A 24,134-nucleotide genomic window follows, 5' to 3' on the forward strand; every position below is an offset into this window, starting at 1 on the left:
CTCGCCCTTTTTCTCCTGTTTCTGAGAGCACCCGACACAACTTTTGCCTACATTGTGTTAGATACAGCAGCCAGTCATCTTCTCGTTTTTCTAGTCAGATGGCAGGTTGAAATACCTTTAAAAAGAAAAATCTAATTATTCACACTGGGCATTTGAACACAACATCATATAATCAATACGGCAGTTTCATAGTTTAAAAAACAAACATGTTGCCACCAACAAAGACATAAGCCCAGAGATACAGTATACATTTCTATAAGTTTGTAATGAATGAACAGATGTATGGATAATAAAGTCATATTCAAATCTGATTCCTCTACCATCTCTTGTCCACGGATAACTGCAACCCGAACAATACAAAGCTAAATGGCAGCATTTGTTTGCATTCAGTATGGCTGCAACTGAACATTTCTGCAAAGGAACAACTAAAAAAAAGCATTTAGGGTGAAATGAGTCAATCTACTGTTTTGGGAAATGTAATCCAACAGCATTTGCTTTTCACATAAACCTGGCAGTAATCAAGCCTTAATAGGCTAAATGCATTACGTGGAATTCCTGCCCCTGTGGTAAATATAATCAAATAGGCTGCAGTAAATATTATATTTTTTAAAAAGTGCATTCATCCTCCATTCTCCCTGCAGAAAACAGAGCTGCGTCAAATCTAATCACACCACAGTCCCAGAGCACTTTAATGGTGTATAGCATTTTATTATTGGCCACTCTGGAATTGTATATGAGGTAGGTAATTGAATTACCTTTGAGCAACTTTCAAGCCTCTGCAAGATGATTTTCAAAGCATACAGAATTGTACGGAGAGCAATTGGTGCCTAGAAGGATAAAACGATTAAACAGAGTGTAAGCCACTCCTCTGCTTCGAAAAATAATTGGCAACACTGTGTACATAATTTGTAGGCTGGTTAATGTTCCTAAAGTGCAAAACCACTAAGTAATTGTTGTTTAAACTTTTGAAGCAGGATAATCCAACAAAGAGGTCCAGCTAGATGTATGAGAAAGGTGGGACATTAAGAAAACATAACCAGTGATGTGCAACGTGCATGAAAACACACAGGTTACTTTTTATGTCAAGATCTTTTTTTTTTAATTCAAAGTTTATATGTCAACATGACAAAAATGTTTAACGAACACAATGCTGAAGTAAATATCACAAATATGTGTGTTTGCTCTTAGGTTCGTATGCTCATACAGAATAGGGGAGTGTAGCAGGCCTATCATAAAGTGATGACACCTGGTGGTGACTTATGTTCACTGCAATGTTTGTCGGCCTATATGGTCATACATATGTCAGATGACATTCAATATTGCCTGCATTAGTTTTAGAATTTTTGTGGTTCGAATAATGAAAACCCATCCATGAGAAAAGTTTACAATCATGGAATGACAATCAGCCTTTAATCTCTTTTGAGGTCCAAGAACACTTGGCTGGGAAGATATAAATAGACATGCAGCTCAAAGAATGAAACAGAGCTGAGAGAAGATATAGACATAAAAACAGTAGGTGGTAAGTAGGTGGAAACATGGGTGTATGTTGTACCCTGTTTGTTTCTGCAATTGTAAAGAATACAATAGCACCAGGGGCGCAGAGTGCAAGGAGGGGTGGAATAAATGTAAATAATTAATGTAATAGGTTACTTTATACACATGAAGTAGGTGGATACGTACAATTATACATGTATAACTGGCTCAGAATGCTTAGATAAAGATTTGAAATGGCTGAGATTTGACAATGATGATGATTATTCAGTATGTATAATAGTGCATTTTGAAACTATAACACATATTATTTATAACTGTTAGGTATGTTGGATGCTTCTTCAGTTAAACAAAGGCAAGACTGAAATAATTGTTTTTGGAGCCAAGGAAGAACGACTAAAAGTTTCTTATGTTGAAAAGTACAACCAGAGCCAGAAACCTCGGTGTAATCATGGACTCACACCTGAATTTCAGCTGCCACACTAAGACGATTACAAAGTCAGCCTTCTATCACTTTAAGAATATATCAAGGATTAAATGACTTGTGTCTCAGCAGGATTTGGAAAAAATGCCTATGCATTTGTCTTAAGCAAACTCGCCTACTGTAGACACCGTTACAGTAGGCAAGTTTGCTGAAGACAAATGCATGGGCATTTAAAGGATTATCTTTAAAAAAAAACAAAAAAAACATATTTTCACACATCTGGAACAAACTCCCAGATAACTGCAGGTCCACTACAAGTCTTTTTTTTTCTTTTTTTTTAACCAGGCTGAAGACCTCTCTGTTTGCCATAAACTTTCACTGAAGCAATTTTAAGGTTGCACTGTGACTTTTATTCTTTAGTCTTGTCTCTTTTTTTTTGTAATTCAAGTTTTTTTTATTGAATTTAAATGGGTTGGTACAACATATTATAGAAACCTTCCAGGTCAGACATTTCAACAGCCACTCCAATAAAATCCATTGACTGTAGAACAAGGAGATCCACCCAAGAGAATGTAAGGCACAGTTAGCGATCACTCCCAAAAATTATTCAATAAACAGATTATTAATTAAGCAAAAATATTAATAATTGTAGGAAAACAAACAAACAAAAACAGGCAACAACAGAGTGAGCTAAAATAATAACCTGAAGAATATGCAGATAAGTAAAAAGAAAACAAAACCCAAACAAATAAATAAAGAAGGTAACATTTAGGGAGAGATAGACAGAACCACAGTTATGAGTCCGGGTTTTCGGCCAGAGATACATGATTCTAGTCTTGTCTCTTTTAAAACTATAATATTTGAGCTTATCCCTCTTTATTTTAGCTTGTTTTTAATGTCGTGTTCCTTGATGTCTTCCTACTTGTTTTTAAGGCATTTTAAATGCAATGTTTAACATCTTTTAAGGTTATGGTATGCCCCTTTAAAGCACTTTGGTTCCCTTGCATCTGAACTGTGTTATTCAAATAAACTTGCCTTGCCTTATACTTCCACTCCATTTTATTCTGGAGGCAAACATTGTTCTTTTACTTCTGCTCATTTTATTTTTTGAAAACTTTAGTTTCTTTGCAGATTAAATGCTGCAGATTTACTGCAAGAAAATAACTTTTGATACATTTAATATCACATACCTTAACGCAAATACTATTTGTATGAGTGACTTTCACTTTTACCAAAGTAATGATTAAACAGTTTATATTTACTTTAACTCTGACATGACTTGTGAGTACTTTATACAACACTGCACATTAGACATAGGATAGGTTTGAAATACTGTATATGAAAATAAAATTGTAGCCCATTTAGACATCATAACTACAGTTTAATCAAGCATGTGAAAATATTGAAATAAAATGTAAAATGCTTTAACTCCTCCGATCCGCCAGGTGGCGCTGTGCTGACATAATCACCAGTTGCGGACCAATCATCGGTGTCCATCGGTTTAAACAAGAAGCGGGTACAGCGGATTGATTCATGTTGGATGGAACAAGAAGCATAAAAGATAAAAGACAAAACGGGCAATTATTGAAATGAATTAAGACAGCTATTTAAATGGAGCTTCGGCGTGTTTAATCGAAAGTCGTCAATAAGTTATAAAGGCGTTGATATTATTAGTTTCGTCCTTTTAGTAACGGTTAGCAAAAAGTCGAGCTATCAGGCTAATCTTGGCTGACGGATGTCAACGGTGCCCTACTCTGGGTTAAACGCCCCTCTGCTCGGCGATATTAGCTAAGTTTGGCTCGTTACCACGGTTGCAGCTGTCATGTCGAACATGAAGCCATTTAAGCCGGTATATATGAAGACGTACGGTAAGCAGAGTCGAAAGGTTTCCGCCTGGATCTCTCCTGAAAACCGCAAGCAGGCTTTCGACAGCACAACATCAACGGACGGTGACATCTCCGTGTTTGAACCTGCGAGGCCGAGGTAACGATGCGTTCAGGTCATGTTTATGGTTGTGATTCTTCTATTACTTGAGGTTTTAAAGGTGCACTATGTAGTCATTTTTTAATCAAGGGGAAATATCTTTATTTACTAAACAAACTAAATTCTTTGTTTTGTATGAATAAACGAACACACTTTCATACTGTTTTTCTTTGTTTACATTTGGCGGACCCTGCCACCTTTTCTAACTTCAAACAGTGTTCTGGGGACCATACTTTCCTCTGAGAACAGCTTGTTTAATCACTTACGGAAAAGATATATATTTCGAGTGATAATTATTACCTAATATTGTAAATAATACAAATCTAAGTTTGAATTTGTTATCCAAGAACCACATAATGCCCCCTTAACTGAACATGGCATTATGTAGCGAAGCATATAGTCGATCAAAGTTGATTGTAACATGTTTGCTATACAAAAGCGGGGAAAGTATGTTGAGATCCATAAAAAGGGAACTAATAATTGCATAACATTTTCCATGCAGGGATGTCAGAACTTGGTCACTAAATATCTCTTCACTCAGAAAGAGCTGCACAAGACTTAAGCTGAAATGAATTGCTGACTGATTCATTAGCAAAACTGATGGTGTGATTTGATTTTTGCCTGTTACAGATAACAGCTTAACTAGCACTATATGTGAGCTGATAAGCCACACACAACTTCAGAACAGAAATGTCATAGATCTGTTTGAGGTCATCCAACAGCATTGACAAGTTGGCTGATAAATTGTTACTTTAGTTTGTTAATGTCAGAAATCAGTGCAATTATCAGTATCTGCTCCTGGTGTGATTATCTCTTTTTTATGTTGCAGAGGGAGGAAGAGAAGTGTTGCTGGTCGCAGAGCAGTGCGTCCTGCCAAGAGAAAGGCCCTGACCAAGTGGACCATTGATGAGGAAAATATCCCCTCTTCCCCCAGTCCTCAGCCTGCTCTGCAGAGCAAGACAAAAAGGTCGGTTAGCAAACATGCAGCTGCTCATTTTTAAGTGATGCTATTATTTTTTTGTATTAATATGCATTTAGTTATTTCTTTATTATTAGAGAGAAGAAGACTGGTGGTTCCAGTGGAAGAGCAGGCCGCTCTGCTAAGAGAAAAGCTTTGTTACGTATGATAGATATCAGCAGTGATGAAGAGAACGTCCGCTGGCCCTCTCCTCCTTGTCCTCAGCCCACTCAGCAGAGCAAGACAACAAGGTATGTTCACCAAATGAGAACGAGCAGAACACATTTTGAAAGCACAAAGAACTGTAAGCAAGTACATAGTTTTGTGGTTCTGGGTTTTATTGCCACAAATAGTCTGATTTGGCATCATTGGTTATAACAGAGGACTTTAACATGCGGTCAACAATGCAGCTGCTTTTATCCATTCTTACAGTTACCATTATTCTTTGTGAATGCTGTGTTTTGAGCTCAGATGGATGTCTGCTTTTTAAATATCAAAAACAATGTTAGTTCCAGGGGCCTAAAATTATGTCTTAAACCTAAGTTTATCCACTGTCCAGCAATCCACTAAGTAATTTTTTGACATTAAGGAATGCATCTTCACATTAGAGGAGCTGAAAACGGGTTTATTGTTTTGACTTGTTGAGCAAGAGTTGTCAGTCGTAGATTCCTTTTATGGAAATGGACTTTTCAGTATACTGTTCTCTACCCAGATTTCAACTTTACTCTTAGAGTTGTGCCTCTCAGGCAGCCCTTTCTCTTTAAATCTGTGCACAGATCCCACCTCTCCCTGAAGGATAGGCCGACTCATATTCTCACTGGGGCCCAATCATAAACCTTTAAGTGTTTGCAGAGATTTTTGTAAGCGAAAGCCTTTAAAACATTTAGTTCTGAATAATTTAAACCATTTTTTGTTGTACAACAATAATAGCACGATAACATATAATGATACAATTATAACTTGTTTTCCCTGTCATTATCTGTTTTTAATTGGATTCTATTTCTGACCAGATTTTCATAACTGACCTTTGAACTTATGGCACTTAAGTGTTTGCATGTCATACCAGATTTTCAAGAGTACATTTAATATTAATGTATTTCTGAAATGATTGTTGTCTCTTTGCGTCAACAGGAAAAGCCAGGTTGTGTCTGTGCCAGTAGCCTTAATGAGGCAGAGACATGAGCAGGTTCCAAGGACCAGCGAGAGTGAAACAGACTCAAAGTCCACTGCAGAATGTCACAAAAACTTGGTTCAAATGAAGATGGACTCAAAGTAAGTGTTCAGCCAGTGAGTTTGTAGTTCCCCTTATTAATGAGCTGACAAGTGTCTGCTATCTCGGATTGACTTTGGCTCTGCATTAAAAAAAAAGCCCTCTCATTCATTTAGAAAGATCCAGTCTGGTGGCACAGCAGGTGTTGGAAAAAACATGGTTGTCTAGCAAAAAAGATTTCTTGGCTCAACTTTCTTGGCTCTGCAAGATGCTGCCTCAGCCAACTTATTATCTGATGGATTACTTTCTAACCTGAACAGTATACTGTTTACCTTGCAGCTATTGTGACAAAAAGATGAAACCCTTGCTCCTGTGATACATGTCCTGCAGATTTGGGCATCTGTTAGGCATCTTGTTTTAACGTTGGGCTGTTTTCAGTCTGAATGCCTGCTATAAGTCCTCAATAAGTACTGTTATCACCTGTCTTCCTCCTCTTCTTCTTTTTCTCAGTGTTAATCTTCCTTCTGCGGGACGATTCGTAACCCGCCGCAGACGTGCTGTTACCGCCAAACCCAAACTCCCAAAAGCGACATTCAGTATACTGAACTCTTCTGATGATTTTGCTTCTGGAGCCCTTGGTCCCAGTAAAATTCTTCAGCCTTCCAGGAGAAGGAGAGTCCCCCCACCATTTTTGGTGTCAAGTGCAGACAACTCGTTGAATGCTGCAGGTGCTGCCAGCTTCACCACCATCCCTTTCCGAGAAATATCTTTCAACGAGTCGGCAGATCGCAGCATTGCACTCTGCCCCAAAAAGCCCATCTTTTGCTCTACACCATCAGCAGGCCCCTTCAACAAACGACCACGCCTGAAACCCTTGTCTATCAATGATCAATCTGCTACCCCTCCGTCCGTGTCAGTAAGCAGTATCTGTGTTTTGAGCACGTTCCAAGAGGACTTGAATTCACCAGGGCAGCCTTTCTCTCCACCAACTTCTGCACCACTCATTGGGCTTCATTCTGAGGTGAAATCACAGTCAAGCCTTGCTGAGCAAGAACCTTCTGGTGATTTATTTATGGAAGCCAAGAGCAGCAGCAAGGAAGCCAAAAACCACAGCGAAGACAGACAAACCAAAAATGTTGGGGAATTACCAAGTCTAAATCTGCTCTCTACAGAGGACAGTAATAGTAGCAGTCATTTTGTGTCAGCGGCAGGAGGTCTAGAGTGGCTGATAGAGGCTCTGAAGGAGAAATGTTTGACCGAGCACTGCACTGTGCAGCTGGAAAGATTGTGTAGCCTCACTGTTACTCAGCTGTGCAGTCAAACAACCTACTCATCCTGTTTGGGAGAGTCGAGCTCTGTCCACAGCCGGCAAGCAAATGAACGTCCACCTTCTGTTGACCTTACGCAGTCATTAGAACCGTCATTTAGTCTTAATTTATCTGTGACTAACAATAAAACCAGTGGTTGTTTTGAGTCGGTCAATACCTCTGAGTCTGCTGAACATGTAGCTTTAGTGACTGACAGTCAAAGGCTGACCAACAATACACCATCTGTTGACTGTACAAACTCAGCTGAACTGTCATCCTCAAAGGAACTAACAGAGCTGTCAGCATCAGTACTGCATGTTGAATCTACTCACAGCACAGACAGCAGCGTTGAGTTTGTAATGGGTACGCAGTTACCAGCCAATAGCTTCCTACCAGTGTTACTGGCTGATCAGGAGGCTGTGGCATTAAAGGACGAAAGCCTTACTAAGAAATGCAAACTCCAGCTCAAACAACTAAAATGGTCCGTACAGCAGAAAGAAGCAGATGCAAACAGGTCTTGCACACAAGACATTGAAAACTCTGAAGATCTCACACTTTCAGGAGAAATCGCTGAGAGAATATCGGCGTCTTTGAGACAGCCAATAAACACCAGTAGTCCGGTAGCTCAGACACGGTCTAATGAGTCAGAAGCTGCGGAAAAGGCAGCGCTGCTCACAACAATGCTGAAGGAGAAATGCCTAACCAACAAAGTCATTGTTGCAATAAAGAGAGTAACTTTATCTCAGTTGAAAGACATTCTGCAGCTCAGAGACAGAAAACACAAAGCATCTACAGATGTATCAGCCAGGGATGACCAGATGAAGAAGCCCCACCTATCTGACAGTGACACTAATCATGGTAATAAAGACACCTCTTTCATGGAATTCAATATGAGAAAAAGAGACACAGCTAGTTCTGAAGAAAAGACTGCTTCAGACAAAGAAGAAGTTGTAAACAACCCTTGCAACGTTCCCCACAAAAGAAAAAAGACATCTCTGGCTCCTAAAGATAAGAAAAGGAGGAGCACGTCCACAGATCGACCCGGGACCACCAGGAAGGCGTGTGTGAGCGGTCTCAGCGTGAGCCGCTGGAAAAACAAAGACGCTGCCAGCACACATGCGTTCAGGGGCAGGAACAAGGCCGTGGACTGCAGCATCAACGAGCTGATGTCTACAAAACACAAACCGCCAAGGGTGAGAGCACGTGCACAAAAAACGCAGAGTACTACTGTAACATTTGGCTATTTACTTGATGTCTGTTGGCAGCTTTAATTATTAATAATACAAAAAGTAAACAACATTAAAACTTTTTTTATTAATGATGACATTTTCTAAAATATATTGATATTTTGGGTGACTTTTTTTTTCTTAGATTTATTTTTGAAAGGGATGCAATTTCATTGTACTCTCCTCAATTTCATTGTACTCTCCTCAATTTCATTGTACTCTCCTGTACAATGACAATAAAGACTATTCTCTATTCTATTCTTAGTGTCCTCCAGGAATATCACAAAATGAGAATGTTTGGCTTTCGTCCAGCTAACAGGCATAAAAACATGTTTCAACCTTACCTGATTTGCCCAGTAATTAGTATTATTTGAGACTATCCGGGGCTCCAGACAGACTTTACAATGGTTGCTATGCATTTGCATTTAGTTGTACCAGCACATCATTTTAGGTGAACCCAATAATGCCTTCTAATTTAATCTCTTAACACATTATGATAATGATTTTAAACAGGAACAACGTGCAAACATGTATAAACGTGTATTTCCTCATGTTTCTTTTAGTTCATGCATTTTGCACGCACACACATCATCCATTATTAGTTAGGAGCTTAACTCAAACTGTGATGGCAAGATAGAAAACAGAGGTGAAATGAAAGTTTCCAAAACACTACAAATGTGGCTACAAACGGCAACTATCCAGACGAGAAATAAGAGAATATTTTAAGCAACCTTCACTGCTATCCCTGACAAATAGTTTCTGTATTGTGTGAGGTGTCTGCATTTAAGATGCATACTGCTTGCCTAATATAATACTGCCTCCTCAATGTACATTATACAGTAAAGTTTGTTAACATTCAAAGCATTGAAAAATTACATTTTCAAAACTACATAGACAACATTCCTTTCACAAGCCTTACTCTTCTAACCTCACTGGAAATGAGTGAAGTCTGAGTCAACAGTAAAGAGTTAACTGGGACACTTTTTTTTAAATGCACATTAAAAAAAACGTGTTTATATATTTAAAGACCAACTTGAATGTCATACACTTCTTTTTTTAAATGTGTGTTTTTGCTTCTACTACAGTCACCTGTGATTCAATGTATATTGTGAGGAAGGATTTAAAATGACTGCAGTTGGACCTGCAGCATTTTTTAATCAACTATGATATCCATCCTGTGTGTAGGAGCTGTTGGGAACTACCATGAATTTCTCCACCCCAGTGAGAGTGAATCGACTCAATCTGTCATCTCTCTTGGCTGACTTCACACCTAACACACACAACTGGAGCCGACTCAAAGCTGCCCTCTCTGTTCATCGCAAAGGCCTGGGTAATACACATGGGCAACACTAATTTATGTTTTTCCCCAAATTTTTCACAACAATTAATATTTATACATTTTCTTAATGCTGTGATCCGCATGTTCCCTGTCTGTGTTTTCTTCAGTGCTACGCACGCCGGGGGGTTCAAGTCCGTGGGTGATGGGTTCTCCCGGAAGAGCAGTGTTAGCAGATGTCAGCCAGGATCTCTTTGCCTCAACCTTACGGACCCCGCTCCCAAAACACCTCCGGTCACAGCTGATGAGCAGCAATTCGCACGTACGGTATACACAATCAGCCATGAAAGAGACACAAGAGCGCACACACTGCCATATTCTTATGATAACTTCCCATCAAGTACTAGATTCATGGTTTTCAAGCATACATGTGTATGCAAAATATATGGGTTATCGCAACTGGTTGTACCTTAAAGCGAAACTCTCGCCAAAATGCAACCTAGGCTTTTTTTGTGAATGTATATGAGTCAAACCTTCGTGTAAAAGCATGATTATGACGAAAGAGCCACTTTTAAGATTTACTGTAGTTATGTTTTCAGGCAAGCTAATTTTCAATGGAGTGCTGGGGCACTCTTACGCTAGCATCAAAATTGCTATTTTTAAAACACTAAGAAGGCTCGACACAACATGAAACTTTGCTCGGAGTATCACCAGGGTCTCTACACATGAACTCGAGCATTGAGAACATTGTTTGTGTACACAGAGTTCACTAAAAAGAAAGTTTTTGGACAACTCACGTTAGCAGATGTTTCCTCTGCTTGCTGCCGTCCTGCCGGTAATAAGTGTCCATCTCCAAATGTGACGTTATATGAATGACAGTTAAGGTGGACCGCTCCTAAAGCTTAGTTCCATATAAATGCACGGATAATTAATTGTTTTGTCATTAGCGAAAAACAATATTTACCTTGAAGTTGAGAAAGGAGCCTCATATAAGAAACGTTGTTGCCGGAAGACAGTAGCGGTCCACCTTAACTCTCCTCCAGGTTACGTTGCATTCTGAGATGGATGCTTCTTGGCTGCCATGACGACTGGGAGCGGAAAAAGCTACTGTTAAGGTGACTTTTTAGTAAACTCTGTGTACACAAACAATGTTCTCAATGCTCGTGTTCATGTGTAGAGACCCTGGTGATTCTACGAGCAAAGTTTCATGTTGTGTCGAGCCTTCTTACTGTTTTAAAAATAGCAATTTTGATGCTAGCTTAAGAGTGCCCCAGCACTCCATTGAGAATGAGCTTGCCCGAAAACAGAGCCTCTTTCGTCGTATTTACGCTTTTACACGAAGGTTTGACTCATACACATTCACAAAAAAAGCCTAGGTTTCATTTTGGCGAGAGTTTTGCTTTAACCCTAAATGTTCCAGTGGTTAGCTAGATCAGACTGTGGTTGTACTGAGCAGCTTCCAGGTGTGAGTGTGTAACTTGAGTTCAATATTTTCAACTCATGCAATTGCTTGCTTGATGCACCGCCCGGAGCAATTACATTCCTTCTGTTCCTTCTGAGCCATGTTAATTGGGATCAAGCACACCCACCTCTTCGGTTTCTCTCCCAGTCTTCTGCTGCGCCCGTTGGCGTCAGTCATCCTCTGGATCCATGCAAAAGCATCGCTAGGGGAACGCAAAAGTGTTCTGAAAAAAATTCTCACAGTGACCCTTGCATATATAATGCATGATTCAGTTATGAACGATCTAAAGTAAAGATGGTTACCATCACCGTCACGTATCATTTTTGTGATGGCTCTGTATCTGAAAATGTTTGGTTCACCTCACATTTTATCTTCTGGACTAATACAGGTTGAGTGTGAGGATGCAGATCTGTCGGATGCAGAGAAGGTGTATGCTGAGTGTGGCCAGCAGCGCCCTCTGCCATGGGAGGAGTGTATTAACCCTCAGCGCATGAAGCAGTGTGTGAAGATTGGGGAGGGGACCTTTGGCGAGGTCTTCTCCACCACCAGTGCCTCGGGAGACACTGTTGCCCTCAAAGTATGTGTGTTTTGAATTGTTTTTCCTAAGATTTAATAATGTGATTTAGACTGTATTTCATCTCTTTCATTTTGTACTGTTTTCAGTAGGGAGGACCTCCCTGCTGGACGAAAATATTTTGTGACGAAATCATGGTTCACTCACTAGCTTTTTCTGGAGCTTTTGAGTGTTTTTCATGGTCTTCTTTCTGTGATTGAAACTTGATCTTTGGGAATTTCAGTGGCATGGTAACAAGTGGTTTTAGTTGACATCCTGGGACGATGTAATTTGCTGAAGAAAGCTGTGGGAAATAGTTGAATGCCAGTGCATGTACCTTGATTTAAAAGTGTTTTAGCGCATTTTCTGTTTACTGTTCAAGAGTGAGTCTCCACACTCAGCAATTTTATGTTAAACTTAAAATGAGGCATGTCAGATTGCAATGAACCACATAGTTGCTCAGTATGACTGATTTGTCATAAATGTTCAATAAAAGTATGTGTGTAAATTCTGCAGTGATTCAGTAGATTCCTGTCTTGACAGATCATTCCAGTAGAGGGCAGTGAAAAGGTAAATGGAGAGGACCAGAAGACCTTCGGAGAGATACTCCATGAGATTATTATCTCAAAGTAAGTAGTACAAACAACCACTGCACATTGCAGCACTGACTTCATTGTACCACTTTGACATAGACTGCCTCAAGTAAAATATATGCATTAAAGAAGTGACATGAAAACCTTCAGCTGGCTCATAAGATCTGATTTTCAATTCAGTGACAATTAATGATGAGTTTCTCTGTCAGGGAGCTGAGTAGCCTGAAGGAGAAGCAGAAGAATCAGACCCATGGATTTATTGGACTCAATGAGTAAGTGCTCTCCCTGCTTGCGTTTTTTTTTTGTCTGCTGGCATCTGTTCATCGGTTTGAGCATTACTGTTACTTGACTTGTTCCCTCGCAGCCTCCACTGCGTTCAAGGCGGCTACCCTCCAGACTTCCTCAACGCTTGGGACGCCTTTGACCAGAAGAAGGGCTCTGAGAATGACAGACCAGGTCAGTGAATTGGATTTCTTTGTATAATCTCGTATTTTTACGATTTAAGATGGTCTGCCTTTAACAGGGGACAAAAATCTATTATCTACTGGGCTATGTATTTGTCTGTTTCTTTAGGTATTTCTTTGTCTGTCTTTTCCTAGATTTCTTTCAAAAGGATCAGTTATTCATAATCCTAGAGTTTGAGTTTGGCGGCATGGACCTAGAGAACAGCAATGGAACGGTAAGCACTACACATCATAGTGAGGGCAGCTCAGTACCTCCCCTCTGTGCCGTGCCGTGTTCTGTAGTGATGTCGAGTATTCATCAATCATGTCAGTGACTGCTCAAAACATCAAACTCGGCACACTCAGACGCACTTGAGTTATAAATTCACAGCCTCAAGTGCTTTTTCGAGTTTTCTTTTCTATGGCCTGATATTCTTTTTAATAACGTGCAGTCAAGTGTGCTCCTGCTCCTTAGCTTTTATGACTTTAAGTTGAAGTTTTTGCCAGTTTCTTTTCCCGTTGCCAGAGTCTGAATTACTCAGAACAGACGTAAAAAACAGTTATTACAGGAGGTGGAGTTCATTCCATTTGCACACTAGCTGTAAAAAATATGCTCAATAAATAAATGAAGAGACTACATGCATAAAAACAGTAGTCCCCTGAATTGAGTCATTACAACTTTAATGCCAGTTAGATCTTTAATATTTATGCTGGAATTAATGCCGAAAGAAACTGAAGAAGGAGCTGAGCATTGACATTTGACCATTTTTGTGTTGTCAAGCTGACGTCATTGGGGGTAGCGAAGAGCATCCTTCATCAGGTTACTGCTGCCTTGGCTGTTGCGGAGCATGAGCTACACTTTGAACACAGGTAGAGTAAACGCTCTCTCACACACTCTCACAAATGATTGCATAGTTAACAATGCTAATACTGAGCACACAGACGCCATGAAGATATAGTCTGACAAATGTCAGAAAACAGAAGAAATGTCCCAAACATTATCTTGTTTGTGCGACGAAAAGTCCAAAATATATGTCCTAAATATATTGAATTTACATAAAACAAGATAACAAGATAATCAGGTTTAAGACAGTGGAATCAGATGATTTTGGTGTTTTATTGCAGTAACAATGACCAAAATAAATAAATGGTTTGTCAAAATCATTGCTGGATAATTTCTTCAGTCAGCTATTTAATTTATGACTAATACTGTAGTTTGCTCATAAGCTCATAATGGCCACCACAGAATTTCTATGTTTTAAGTAGACCCACAGAGCTGTGCACTGCACCTTTGTGTAATTGTTGAATAAATACACATACAGACAACTTCCATAACACTGTTTTTTTCGTGTTAGCTCAAAATACATAACCAGATATATTAGACCTAACACATTTTCCTGTTGCAGGATGCCTACAGGTCCTTATAAAGTCTAAGAATGTCTTGAATTTGGGTTAGCTGTGAGGTCCACAAACCAAAAACATTATACCTAATTAAATGTATCCATTTTCTTTTCTCGAAATGAGTTCTGTCTCCTTAAAGGTCCACATTTCTGATCTTACAAATCTTTAACGCAACATTATGTAGATAATTGGCATTTAGGCAATACGTCCTAACAATGTTATGTGTTGAAAACTTGTATCATGAAGTAAACATGTATGTAAATCTGAGGTCCTACCCTCTCACTGAAGTGACACAGTGCAGAAACAAGTGATGGGAGGGGGGCTGAGACTGACACCATTCACCAAGACACTGTATCATCAAAATGGTTTTGAAGCTGTTATTTCAAGGTAAAAATGTTACGTAATGTTGCTTTAAACCTTCTGCTGAATACTGAATTTAATTTATACTTGCGCTTTAATTGCTACATAAAACCTGCACACATGCACCATTTACCTTTCTACTTGACTGCAATGCTTGAATAATAAAAAGAACAAAAACCTGTCTTAAATTCAAATTACCACAAAGCATCATAAAAGCATTACATCTAAGTGTGTGATACCTGTAGACAGCCTGTTTAGTTGCGCACATTAAACTTGATGCCTGAGGAACTTAACCTGCCACATCATGTGTGAAATGTGGAATGCAGACTGGTGGTGTGAGGCGGCTGAGTGACGCAGTTGGTGTGTAAGTACTGTCAGTGTGATGGATGATTTGTTGGTGTCTTGTAACAGCAGCTTTACCCCGCTGTGCTGTTTACTGTAGGGACCTCCACTGGGGCAATGTGCTGGTCAAAACAACCAAGCAGAAGAAGGGGAGCTTCCTCCTGAATGGAGCAGCCCACTCTCTGGAAACCAAAGGAGTGCTGGTCCGCATCATTGACTACTCTCTCTCCAGACTAGAAATCGGTCAGATATGCATATATTATTATATATTATTATATATTTTTTTTTTACCTCCCCACAAATTTTTCACTTTGTTAGAATCACAAGCTGATAAGCATGTTTTGTTCTCTCCAGATGATCTGACTGTGTCCTGTGATATCTCGAAGGACGAGGAGCTATTCATGGGCCAGGGGGATTACCAGTTTGATATCTACAGGCTGATGAGACAGGAGAACGGGTCAGTGCATTTATGTGTCAGTGGCCAAATTCAGAAACAGCCAGTGCACTCTGCAACCAGAGTTTGCGTGTAGAAGTTATACATGTTAAACATATAACATATAATAATAAAATATGGAAAGTGTAGGATAGCAGAGCCAACATAAGACTACTTATTGATCTGACTTTGACAAATCAATATGTCGTTTAGGAAAAAGTCAGCTGATCAGAAATTCTAAACAACAAGGTTATTCTTTTTTTAAAATCCTTAAAAAGATGTAGCCTACCAAACATATCTCGTTTCACAATGAATGCATGCAGAGAAAAGGATCAGACTGAAGTTGTCACTTTGGCAGGAAATGTACAGTGTAGGTTACAGTTAGTGAATTAAGGCTGCAGTTTTTTAAGGTCAGAGTAAAGGTCCCATGTGTTGTTTCCCAACTGCTTGAAAAGTGACAGGGGCGCGACATCGCTGTGACTATCAGCTGAGAGTCCCTCTGTTGATGGTTGCTATCTGCAGCATAAAATGAAGTAGGGAAAAGTGTTGAGCAGAAAAAAGTCGAGCCAAATCCTTTTCGGAAAAATTACTTCGGCAAGCTAACTGCCTCCCGGCTTCAGTTTCATATTTATTAATCATGCAGTAAGTTAATGTAGTAGTGATCTTTGCATCTAATTAATACATTGTATAACAAGAGGATACTCACATGTTTTAACTATGGGTTATAATCCAGCTCATTTACACTCTCACACCAACATCTCAGAGGTATCGTGTCACTCGATTCATTAATCTTCCGCTGCTCGTTTTTGTCCATCTCAGAAACAACTGGACTGAGTACCACCCCCACACCAACGTGCTGTGGCTCCACTACCTCTGCTCCAAGCTGCTTTCCATGAAGTACCGTGGCTCGGGAGGGAGGGGTGCCAAGGACACGCGAGAGGAGCTCACTCGTTTCTATGGCAACGTCCTTCAGTACAGCTCTGCCACCGAGGCGCTGCAAAACTGCCCCATGTTTCAGTAGTATCAGAAGTGTAAGGATGCTCACACAGACACTTCAGGTAGTATGAAGACGATGCAGCGTGTCAGCCATCACTGATGCCCTCTGACATGTAGAGACGATTATTGATTTCCATTAGAGACAAAGCTCCTGAAGTTTACCTGATGTACAGAACTGTCACTAACAAAGGTTATTAAAGTGACCATTTGAAAATGATGTATTTGTATTTGTCTCTTGAAATTGTTTAGTTTTAGGTTTAATCAAGCATGCTCTTGCTTCTTATTTTTATATATTTGATTAAGTACACTAGTCACTTTTATGCATCCTAAATATGTATGCAGAAAATAACTGTTTTTAATAAATTTCTGATTTTGAACATTGAGGATATTATACATTTCACCCACCTCTGACACATAGACCATCTTGAGAGGGTGCCAACCGTCATTTCATAATTGTGGCGTAATTTGATGTCTTTTTTTTCCCTTTTCCTTTTGGTACATCAGCACACAAAGAAGCACATACAAAAACAAAATATTTTATTCAATTTCTTCATTAAGATTATCATACATTTTTGCATTGAAACAAGCTTCATTTTGGTATGGTGAGTCGCGTGTGTCCATTTTTGACGAGGATCTTGATTGAATACGTCGAATGCTTCCATACTCGAAGAGACACTTGGTTCGTTGATTTTAAGAAATGTACAGTTGCCTGGGGTAATCGTTGGATGAGATTTGTTGCAATTTTTTAAAAAAGGAAGACTGCTTTAAAAAAAGATATGGAGACATTCCAAACTATACAAACAAGATCCGGCGGGCCTATGTTCTGAGAAGAGGTCAGGCATGTGTTTGAGAAGCACTTTTTGGTTGAGCTTTGAGGCAATGTTTGAGACGGCCTTGCTGGTGATGAGCCCATATGTCTGTTGATGTCGTCACGTCTGTTCATGTGTTTGTGTTTATGTGTGTGTTTGTGTGTATGTTGGAAGCAAACGGATGTGTATAAGAAGCAATGAACTGTATATGAGGAAATGTAATTGCAGCTGCTGCAAGTGTGTGTGTGTGTGTGTATGTGTGTTAATATGTTATTTTGTGCTCAGAAGGAGAAGTATTTGGTGAACCACTCCTGTTTTAGCCCCTCTGTCCCCCTCTGCTCCAGGTACGGGCCCCTACAAAACACAAGAAACACATAGGCGTTCATTTACACACGGCTGTCTCTCATAACTCAGATTCAACTTCTGAAGATTGACATTTCTTCAGAGGAAGTTACTGACTGGTATCTTATAGAAAAAGAATCAAATAATACACAAAATTAAAACAGATTCTTCAAGAACAGTAGAGGAAGGTAACTCAAGTATTGTCCTCAACTACAGTTTTGAGGGACCTGTTCACTGCTTTACATTCTGTACATACTCTACCTTTACCTCCAACACTGTTTAAAACATCAACGTATATGTGTGTATACTTATTTTTCTGGTAGATGCTTCTTGATTTCTTGATTATGTGGACATGTTTTTGTTTGCAGGTGACTTGAGTATCTTATCCTGAACAAGGCTGTAGTTATTTATAAGATGAAATAAAGGAGTGTGCTTTCTTTTTAGATTTGTAACATGACTGCCAAGATATAACAATAATAATAATAATAATAATAATAAAATGCTCACACCTGATTGATTGGGCCTGCAGGTGTGCATGTGGCTCCTGGCAGGAAGGCGACACGTAGCGGATGCCTGTCTGCGGGGAGGGGCAGACGGGGAGGGGGGCAGTGGGCGCTGGGGTCGGAGGGATGCAGGAGGTCCGGGATCTGGTGGAGCGAGGGACGGAGGGGGAGGACTGTTGGCTGAGGGAGAGGGAGGTGTGCTTGTGTGGAAGAGAGGAGGTGGAGTAATGGGGGGAGACCTGGGGGTGGGAGGTGGACTGGTGGGGCAGGGTTGAGGAGGAGTGCTGATGGACGGAGGAGGAGGAGGAAGACGATGAGGAGGACTGGGGGACAAAGATGCTCCTGTCGTAAGTACCGGCGCTCGGGATGCTGGCGACACGAGGAGGGGACTCTACGCGCTTCCTCTGTTGGGAGAAATCAGCAGAGTTTAGGTTATTGTTCCAAAAGAGTTTTGTCCATTTTGTTTAAAGGTGCGATTTGTCAAATGTGGCCTGAATTTCAAGGTAGCTCCAAAAAAAATTAGGAGGCAAAGCGAGAATTTGTACCATGCATCTAAAATTCTGGCCATATCATACAGATGTTCTGCTACCGAGCAATTAAAAGAATACAATTAATCTCAACGCATTTATCCAAAAGATAAGATTGTTGATATTTTTCTACTTATCAACAGATTCCACAAAAACACAGAAACAAACAAGTATTGACTCTGCAAAACGCAAAACCCCGACATTGCTTAATCCTCTGAGTGGAACAGTAGAGCTCCATTGTTGTCCAGATTCTGTAAAAAAAAAAATTCATTAATGAGCCACAATTCCTTCACTGTGATTTATATCGAGTCAATCCCACAATCATTGTTCTGCTGCTGTTAATACTAACTGGGGCACAAAACTTGTATAAATCACCAAACTTAAAATAGCCCCCAACAAATGCAACTCTTAACTCTTGACTCTTATCTGAGCACCTTCATTGGAAACCTCTGGTGGTGAGTCTGAGTAAACTTTGTTTAACTGCCGTACCCTAACACTAGATTACAAAGCAGCTTCTTCCCTCAAGCTGTGAGAGTCCTCAATTCATCCTCAGCACTCTGAATTTACTTTTATGACTTCTCAGACTGGGATCAGTTGAATCAAACCTGGTGATGGGCATCGGGAATAACTGCACAGAAAGAGCCGATCTTTCTGCTGGTGGTCTTGCTTGTTTAAGTATGTCATATAGAGGCATCAGTTTTAAACTGAGACTTTTTCATAAACAGTTCGAAGTGCCTTGCAGTACATCTATGCATGACTTTTACTTGTGAGAGAATATCTGGCCTTAGCTGCAGCAAGTGGCGGTGAGGGATGGACTAGAGATTTAAAGTGATACTCTGCCCAAAATACTTTAAAGTTGAGTATCAAAAATCACCCACTCTGAGCTGTAAAATGGAGAACAGCAGCCGCGTTCAGCTTGAATTCTTAACAGTTACAATATCATTATAGAGACATCTGAAAACCCTCAGCAGTATCATGAACGTGTGCTCAAAACCTTTTTATGTGGAAGAAATTTTTAAACACACAACCTAAAGTTGAGTGTTCAGAAGATACTGAACACAACAGAGGGCTCTATTACACTGCAGGAGTGATTTGTGACATTTTAATAAATTTGTTCAACTCTCAAGAACTCACCGCCATGAATCCAAGCTGCGTCCATTACCTATCAGAACATAAATTACGACAACCATCTATAAAGGAGCAGGTTCGTTGTCAAAAAGACTTTGGGTGGAGTGTCTGTTGAGCGCCATGCTTAGATTGAGCAGCCCAGATGGTCTGTGATCACTTATCCATAGCTGAATGACAGCAAAAATGAACGCCGGCAAGTTAATCCACACTGGATCCTTCGCCCAGCGCCAGCCTCAAATTATGATTTAAGATGCTTTGAGTTTTTGACATGAAAATCCTTCTCATTAAAGCTCGCATAAAATCTGCCATCTCCTAGCTAACAATACTGCTTGTTTACGTCCAGTTCCTTTTACTTCCAAGTTTTTATAAACGTATCCAAGACGTGCGTTGATATTTTACAGATAATTTAAGCCTTTCCTTCTTCTAACTCAAACGGTAATATTAGCTAGAAATGAGTCGAATGCTTATGTTAGCTAATGGGATATCAACTGTGTTGTTTTACCTTGAAAAGATGTTCGCTGTCTATCGTCTTTTCAGTGGCTGATCAAACAGAAAGTGATTAAAAGGGTACCAGTTTGTCAGAGTCTCTAAGTTTTAAACCTGGAACACAGCGGTGCGACCTTCAGGCATCCCAACCTGAGCATGATGTCAGAAGAAAATGGCTGCCGTGTGAATAAGAGCTTGAGTCCAAAACGTCACATGTGGAGGTCATAAATGTTCATGAGAGCATTATTTAGTGTCAGACTTGATTTGATTTGACTTCTGCTTCAGTCCAGCACCTAGTGGATTTGCTTATTTGGATATTTGTTCTTCTATGAACTTCCTGCAAGGTAGGAATCTGAACATTGGACGAGGCCAAGTTAAAAATTCCTGTTTTATTTTGTTGACAGAATGAGTCACTCCGTAACAAAAAAAAAAAGCTATGAATGACATATGATCAAACCCCTCTGTAAAAACGTTCAGAATACAGATAGGAGTAAAACTGGAACTTTTGGTGAAGTCTTCCTCTCAGTGCGACCGAAGTGAAGATTTCTGGCTCACAGTAGGAGGGAAAAAATAATAATTTTAAGAAAAGAGCCTTTAAAGATAAAAAAAATACAATACTTTACCATAGCAACACCATGAAACTTCACCGGTTCATTACTTAAATTAAGACAATTATTTTTTATGACAAGTTTTCTGATATTTTGCGTTTTAAGCCTTAAAATTTAACTTCCTGGAGACAGACTGTTGAGCTGCCAACTGGCAGCTCGAGTCGAACGCCAACTCAGAGCATCAGAATTTTACCTGATGATGAGACAACAATCGACTGTCTTTCGTTTTTCTCCAGGAAGTGACTTGTTGTTGCTTTAAACATGCAAATGAGGCTATATCATTAAATATGCAAGTATCTGCACACAATAAACACCTAAATGTGAATTTTAGACATTTTCTCTCTACTTGTCAGAGTAAGAAAACATAATTGACAAGTGGCATGACAAATTGTTGTTTCCACCGACAGTGATCAATATCCAAAGTCAAACATCATTAAACTCTTTAGTGTTTTGTAGGAGCCATGGTTTTTATTCCTTCTCACAGGGCTGCGTCTCTGCCGGCCAAATGTACTTTAAAGCAGAGCGATGGACACAGAGAGGTCGTGACTTTACAACAGACGGGTGATCTGTTGACTGAGAAGTTGGCCTCAGCCCAGTGAGCACTTTGGGCTGGAGGGAGGCTTGTTCCTGATGAATTCATTACGTGCCTTGGCAGTGCAGGAAAAAAAACTCACCCTCATGGTTGGCGTGACGCTACCGGGGTGGGACTTGCTGTCGCGGAGCCTGAGGGTGCTGTTGTCCCCGGAAACAGGAGGGTGGAGCTGCAGCTGATGCCTCTCTTCCTGGAGGGAAGGAGGACGAGGAAGGTCTTTCATTGGCCTTATTCACAGTTGGTGTTGTGGCTGTTGTGTGAGCGTCGTGTCCGGAAGGCGTACTTGTTTTGCTAAGCTGCCTCGTGCCACACAGATGGCAGACGCAGCACTACGGCAGAGGACACTTAAAAGAACATCATCTTCTCCTACACATGTGTGACCGCGGATGATTAATGTAGATTTGTTTTGAGTCGTTATATTTCAGTTTCTCACTTGGCTTCGAGAATCTCCACCTGTCAGGTCATTTTGCACCCTGACAGCTGACTACTGTCGGATCAATTCAGCAGCTTTTCCATATTTTTAGCAGGGTTTATTATATTTGTTTGATCTCAACTCCAAGTCCACCTACTCGCTTGTTCGGGCCCATATCTGAACAAGCTCCAAGACTGTGTTTCTTTTGGGCATTTTGCCTCAACTGAATAACAACAGTTGCCATTCAGACAGAAGCATGTGGGAGAGAGGAGTTCAACAACAAAATATTGTGTAGGGAATCAAACCAGGAATATATCAGTCACCTATGCATCCCAACCTGGACACCTTCAGCATCCACGTGCATTAGAAGGATTAGTGGAACGTTTCCCTGTATTATTTGGTTGAAAGCTGCACAGTAGGTGGATCTGGGTGGAGATTGCTTCGTCTAGAATCAACTTAAAATGCCTGTATGTGAGCATCTTCATTCAGCACGAAACCTTTGAACAGAACACTATTTAATCGTCATTAAGAGTAGTACCAGAGACAGATGACATACTTTATGTACTGTCGAGACCATTATACATCTTAACTGGAGGAAGACGTCGCACAAACGAGTGTCTGTTTCCTGCCTGTGTATCGTATCATTGACAGTGCATGATTGAAAAGCTGCCTGTTTTTCTTTTTGTCAACAAATATTTGAGAAAAGTTAGTGCAGTGGGTTTTTAAACTGGGGTCTGGTGATCAACAGGGGTCCTTGATTTGGTTTTAGGCTCTCCTCAGCAACAGTTAGGAATAAATAGAGTATTTGAACTTTTATCAAATTTCAGAAGTTGGAACAACGAGGAGAAAAATGGGGTTGGATGTTTTGATTGATTGTAATTTATAGTGATGCTTCATTGATCATTCATTGACAGTGAGGATTTTCTATCTTCAAACCTAAAAAAATACCAAATACTTGAAGGGGGATTCCTTTAGACAAAATCCTCTCACATCAGATCACAATCAGCACCAAACCCATTCATTCCTTCTGAATATGTGACTCTAGAAACGGGGTCATATATACATTTTCTCTCTTCGAAGGAGCAAAAACATAATTTCCAAAAAACAGCCGGGCAGGAGCGAGTAGTGCATTTGTTAGAGACTAATATTTTGCCGTGCAATTGACGCTCTAGTGAGTATTTTTTGCAGTAGAATCGAACGTGTGGGATCGCCTCAAAATAAACTACAGTGTCCGCAGTCATTGGAACGCATATCCTAGATCAGACTTAGCAGAAGGGAGTAAATAGTTACATGTCAAAAAAGTAATTATATTACAGTTACTAATCAAAATGTTGCTGATTGAAAGCTTGCATGTAAAATAAAACAATATTTATTTGGCTTTGCATCTTTTTGCTAAGCAGGAAAGACAACTTTATTCATATTTCCAGACAAAGTGGGTCAGCAAAGGTCTTCTTTTTGGGATTTGTTGATAAGAACGATAATTAATATCTTCAGACTTATCCTTTAAAGGGGGTCGTGAGGTTATAAGGGTCTGTAGTATGTGTGTGTGTGTGTGTGTATGTGTGTAAGATGCGCTCTCACCACTAATCGTTTGATGAGCTGGTCTCTCTCGCTCAGCCTCTCCTGAAGCCTCCCCAGCTGCTGGTCGTCACACCGAGGCTCCCTCCTCCTGCAGCGCTCCTCCCGCTCACGCAGCCTGCAGTTAAATCATATACACAAACACACACACCTTTCTCACATACCTGTCCCGTGTTCGACTGTTTTCTGAGTCTATTGCTACTCTACTCACTCGTTCTCCAGGGCCACGATGCGAGCCTGCAGGTGCGTCTGGGCGCTGCTGTACTCGGACACCAAGCTCTGCATCTCCCTCTTGTGCTCCCTCTTGATCTCCTCCACCTCCTCCCTCCTCTTCTCCTCCTCCCGCTCCTTCCTCTTCTCCTCGTCCACCTCCTCCTCTCTCACGTCCTCCTCCTTCCTCTCCTCCCAGTGTTTCTGCGACTCCTCCAGCTTCTCCATCTCCACCCTCAGCTTCTCCACTTCCTCCTTGAGACGGTTTGCTTCTTCCTCCAGCTGGGCGTCTTTCTTCTTCTGCAGCTCTACGCTCTCCTCCTCTTTCTCTTCAGCTGTGGGGTTCTTCTGTACTGACCTGGGACCAGACGGTAGATACAAGAGGAAGGAAACAAAAAGGACGTGGCTTCAGTAAAATAATAATGATAAATTGCAAACAGTAATTGCTTTTTGCATTTGATCTACTGGACATCAGGGATCC

General features: G+C 40.4%; 2 protein-coding genes across 4 annotated transcripts in view; one reads left to right on the forward strand and one right to left on the reverse strand.

Moving 5' to 3' along the window:
- The first annotated feature begins 3,395 nt into the window (after positions 1-3,395).
- On the forward strand, positions 3,396-16,835 carry haspin (histone H3 associated protein kinase). Its single transcript, XM_030415805.1, has 16 exons — positions 3,396-3,898; positions 4,728-4,865; positions 4,955-5,107; positions 5,988-6,128; positions 6,577-8,566; positions 9,785-9,929; positions 10,046-10,197; positions 11,726-11,914; positions 12,434-12,519; positions 12,693-12,755; positions 12,848-12,939; positions 13,083-13,162; positions 13,708-13,796; positions 15,130-15,272; positions 15,384-15,486; positions 16,282-16,835. Exons 1-16 carry the CDS (start codon positions 3,738-3,740, stop codon positions 16,481-16,483), a joined length of 3,927 nt encoding a protein of 1,308 aa, XP_030271665.1. The 5' UTR covers positions 3,396-3,737; the 3' UTR covers positions 16,484-16,835.
- Positions 16,836-16,978: 143 nt separating this feature from the next.
- The window catches only part of fam184b (family with sequence similarity 184 member B), a 30,642-nt gene continuing 23,486 nt past the window's right edge, over positions 16,979-24,134 (reverse strand). Inside the window, exons 14-18 of one of the 3 annotated variants that reach the window (XM_030415781.1) lie at positions 23,655-24,011; positions 23,447-23,561; positions 21,536-21,643; positions 18,119-18,516; positions 16,979-17,621 (exon numbers count right to left, since the gene is read on the reverse strand). In XM_030415781.1, the coding sequence (XP_030271641.1) occupies positions 17,549-17,621; positions 18,119-18,516; positions 21,536-21,643; positions 23,447-23,561; positions 23,655-24,011 (1,051 nt within the window). In that variant the 3' untranslated portion in view covers positions 16,979-17,548. Of the gene's footprint in view, positions 17,622-18,118; positions 18,517-21,535; positions 21,644-23,446; positions 23,575-23,654; positions 24,012-24,134 lie in introns of those variants that run through there. The other 2 variants (XM_030415771.1, XM_030415792.1) reach the window with 2 other exon arrangements.

The sequence above is a fragment of the Sparus aurata genome, chromosome 1 (assembly GCF_900880675.1).
Source record: "Sparus aurata chromosome 1, fSpaAur1.1, whole genome shotgun sequence".
Classification (NCBI taxonomy): Eukaryota; Metazoa; Chordata; class Actinopteri; order Spariformes; family Sparidae; genus Sparus; species Sparus aurata.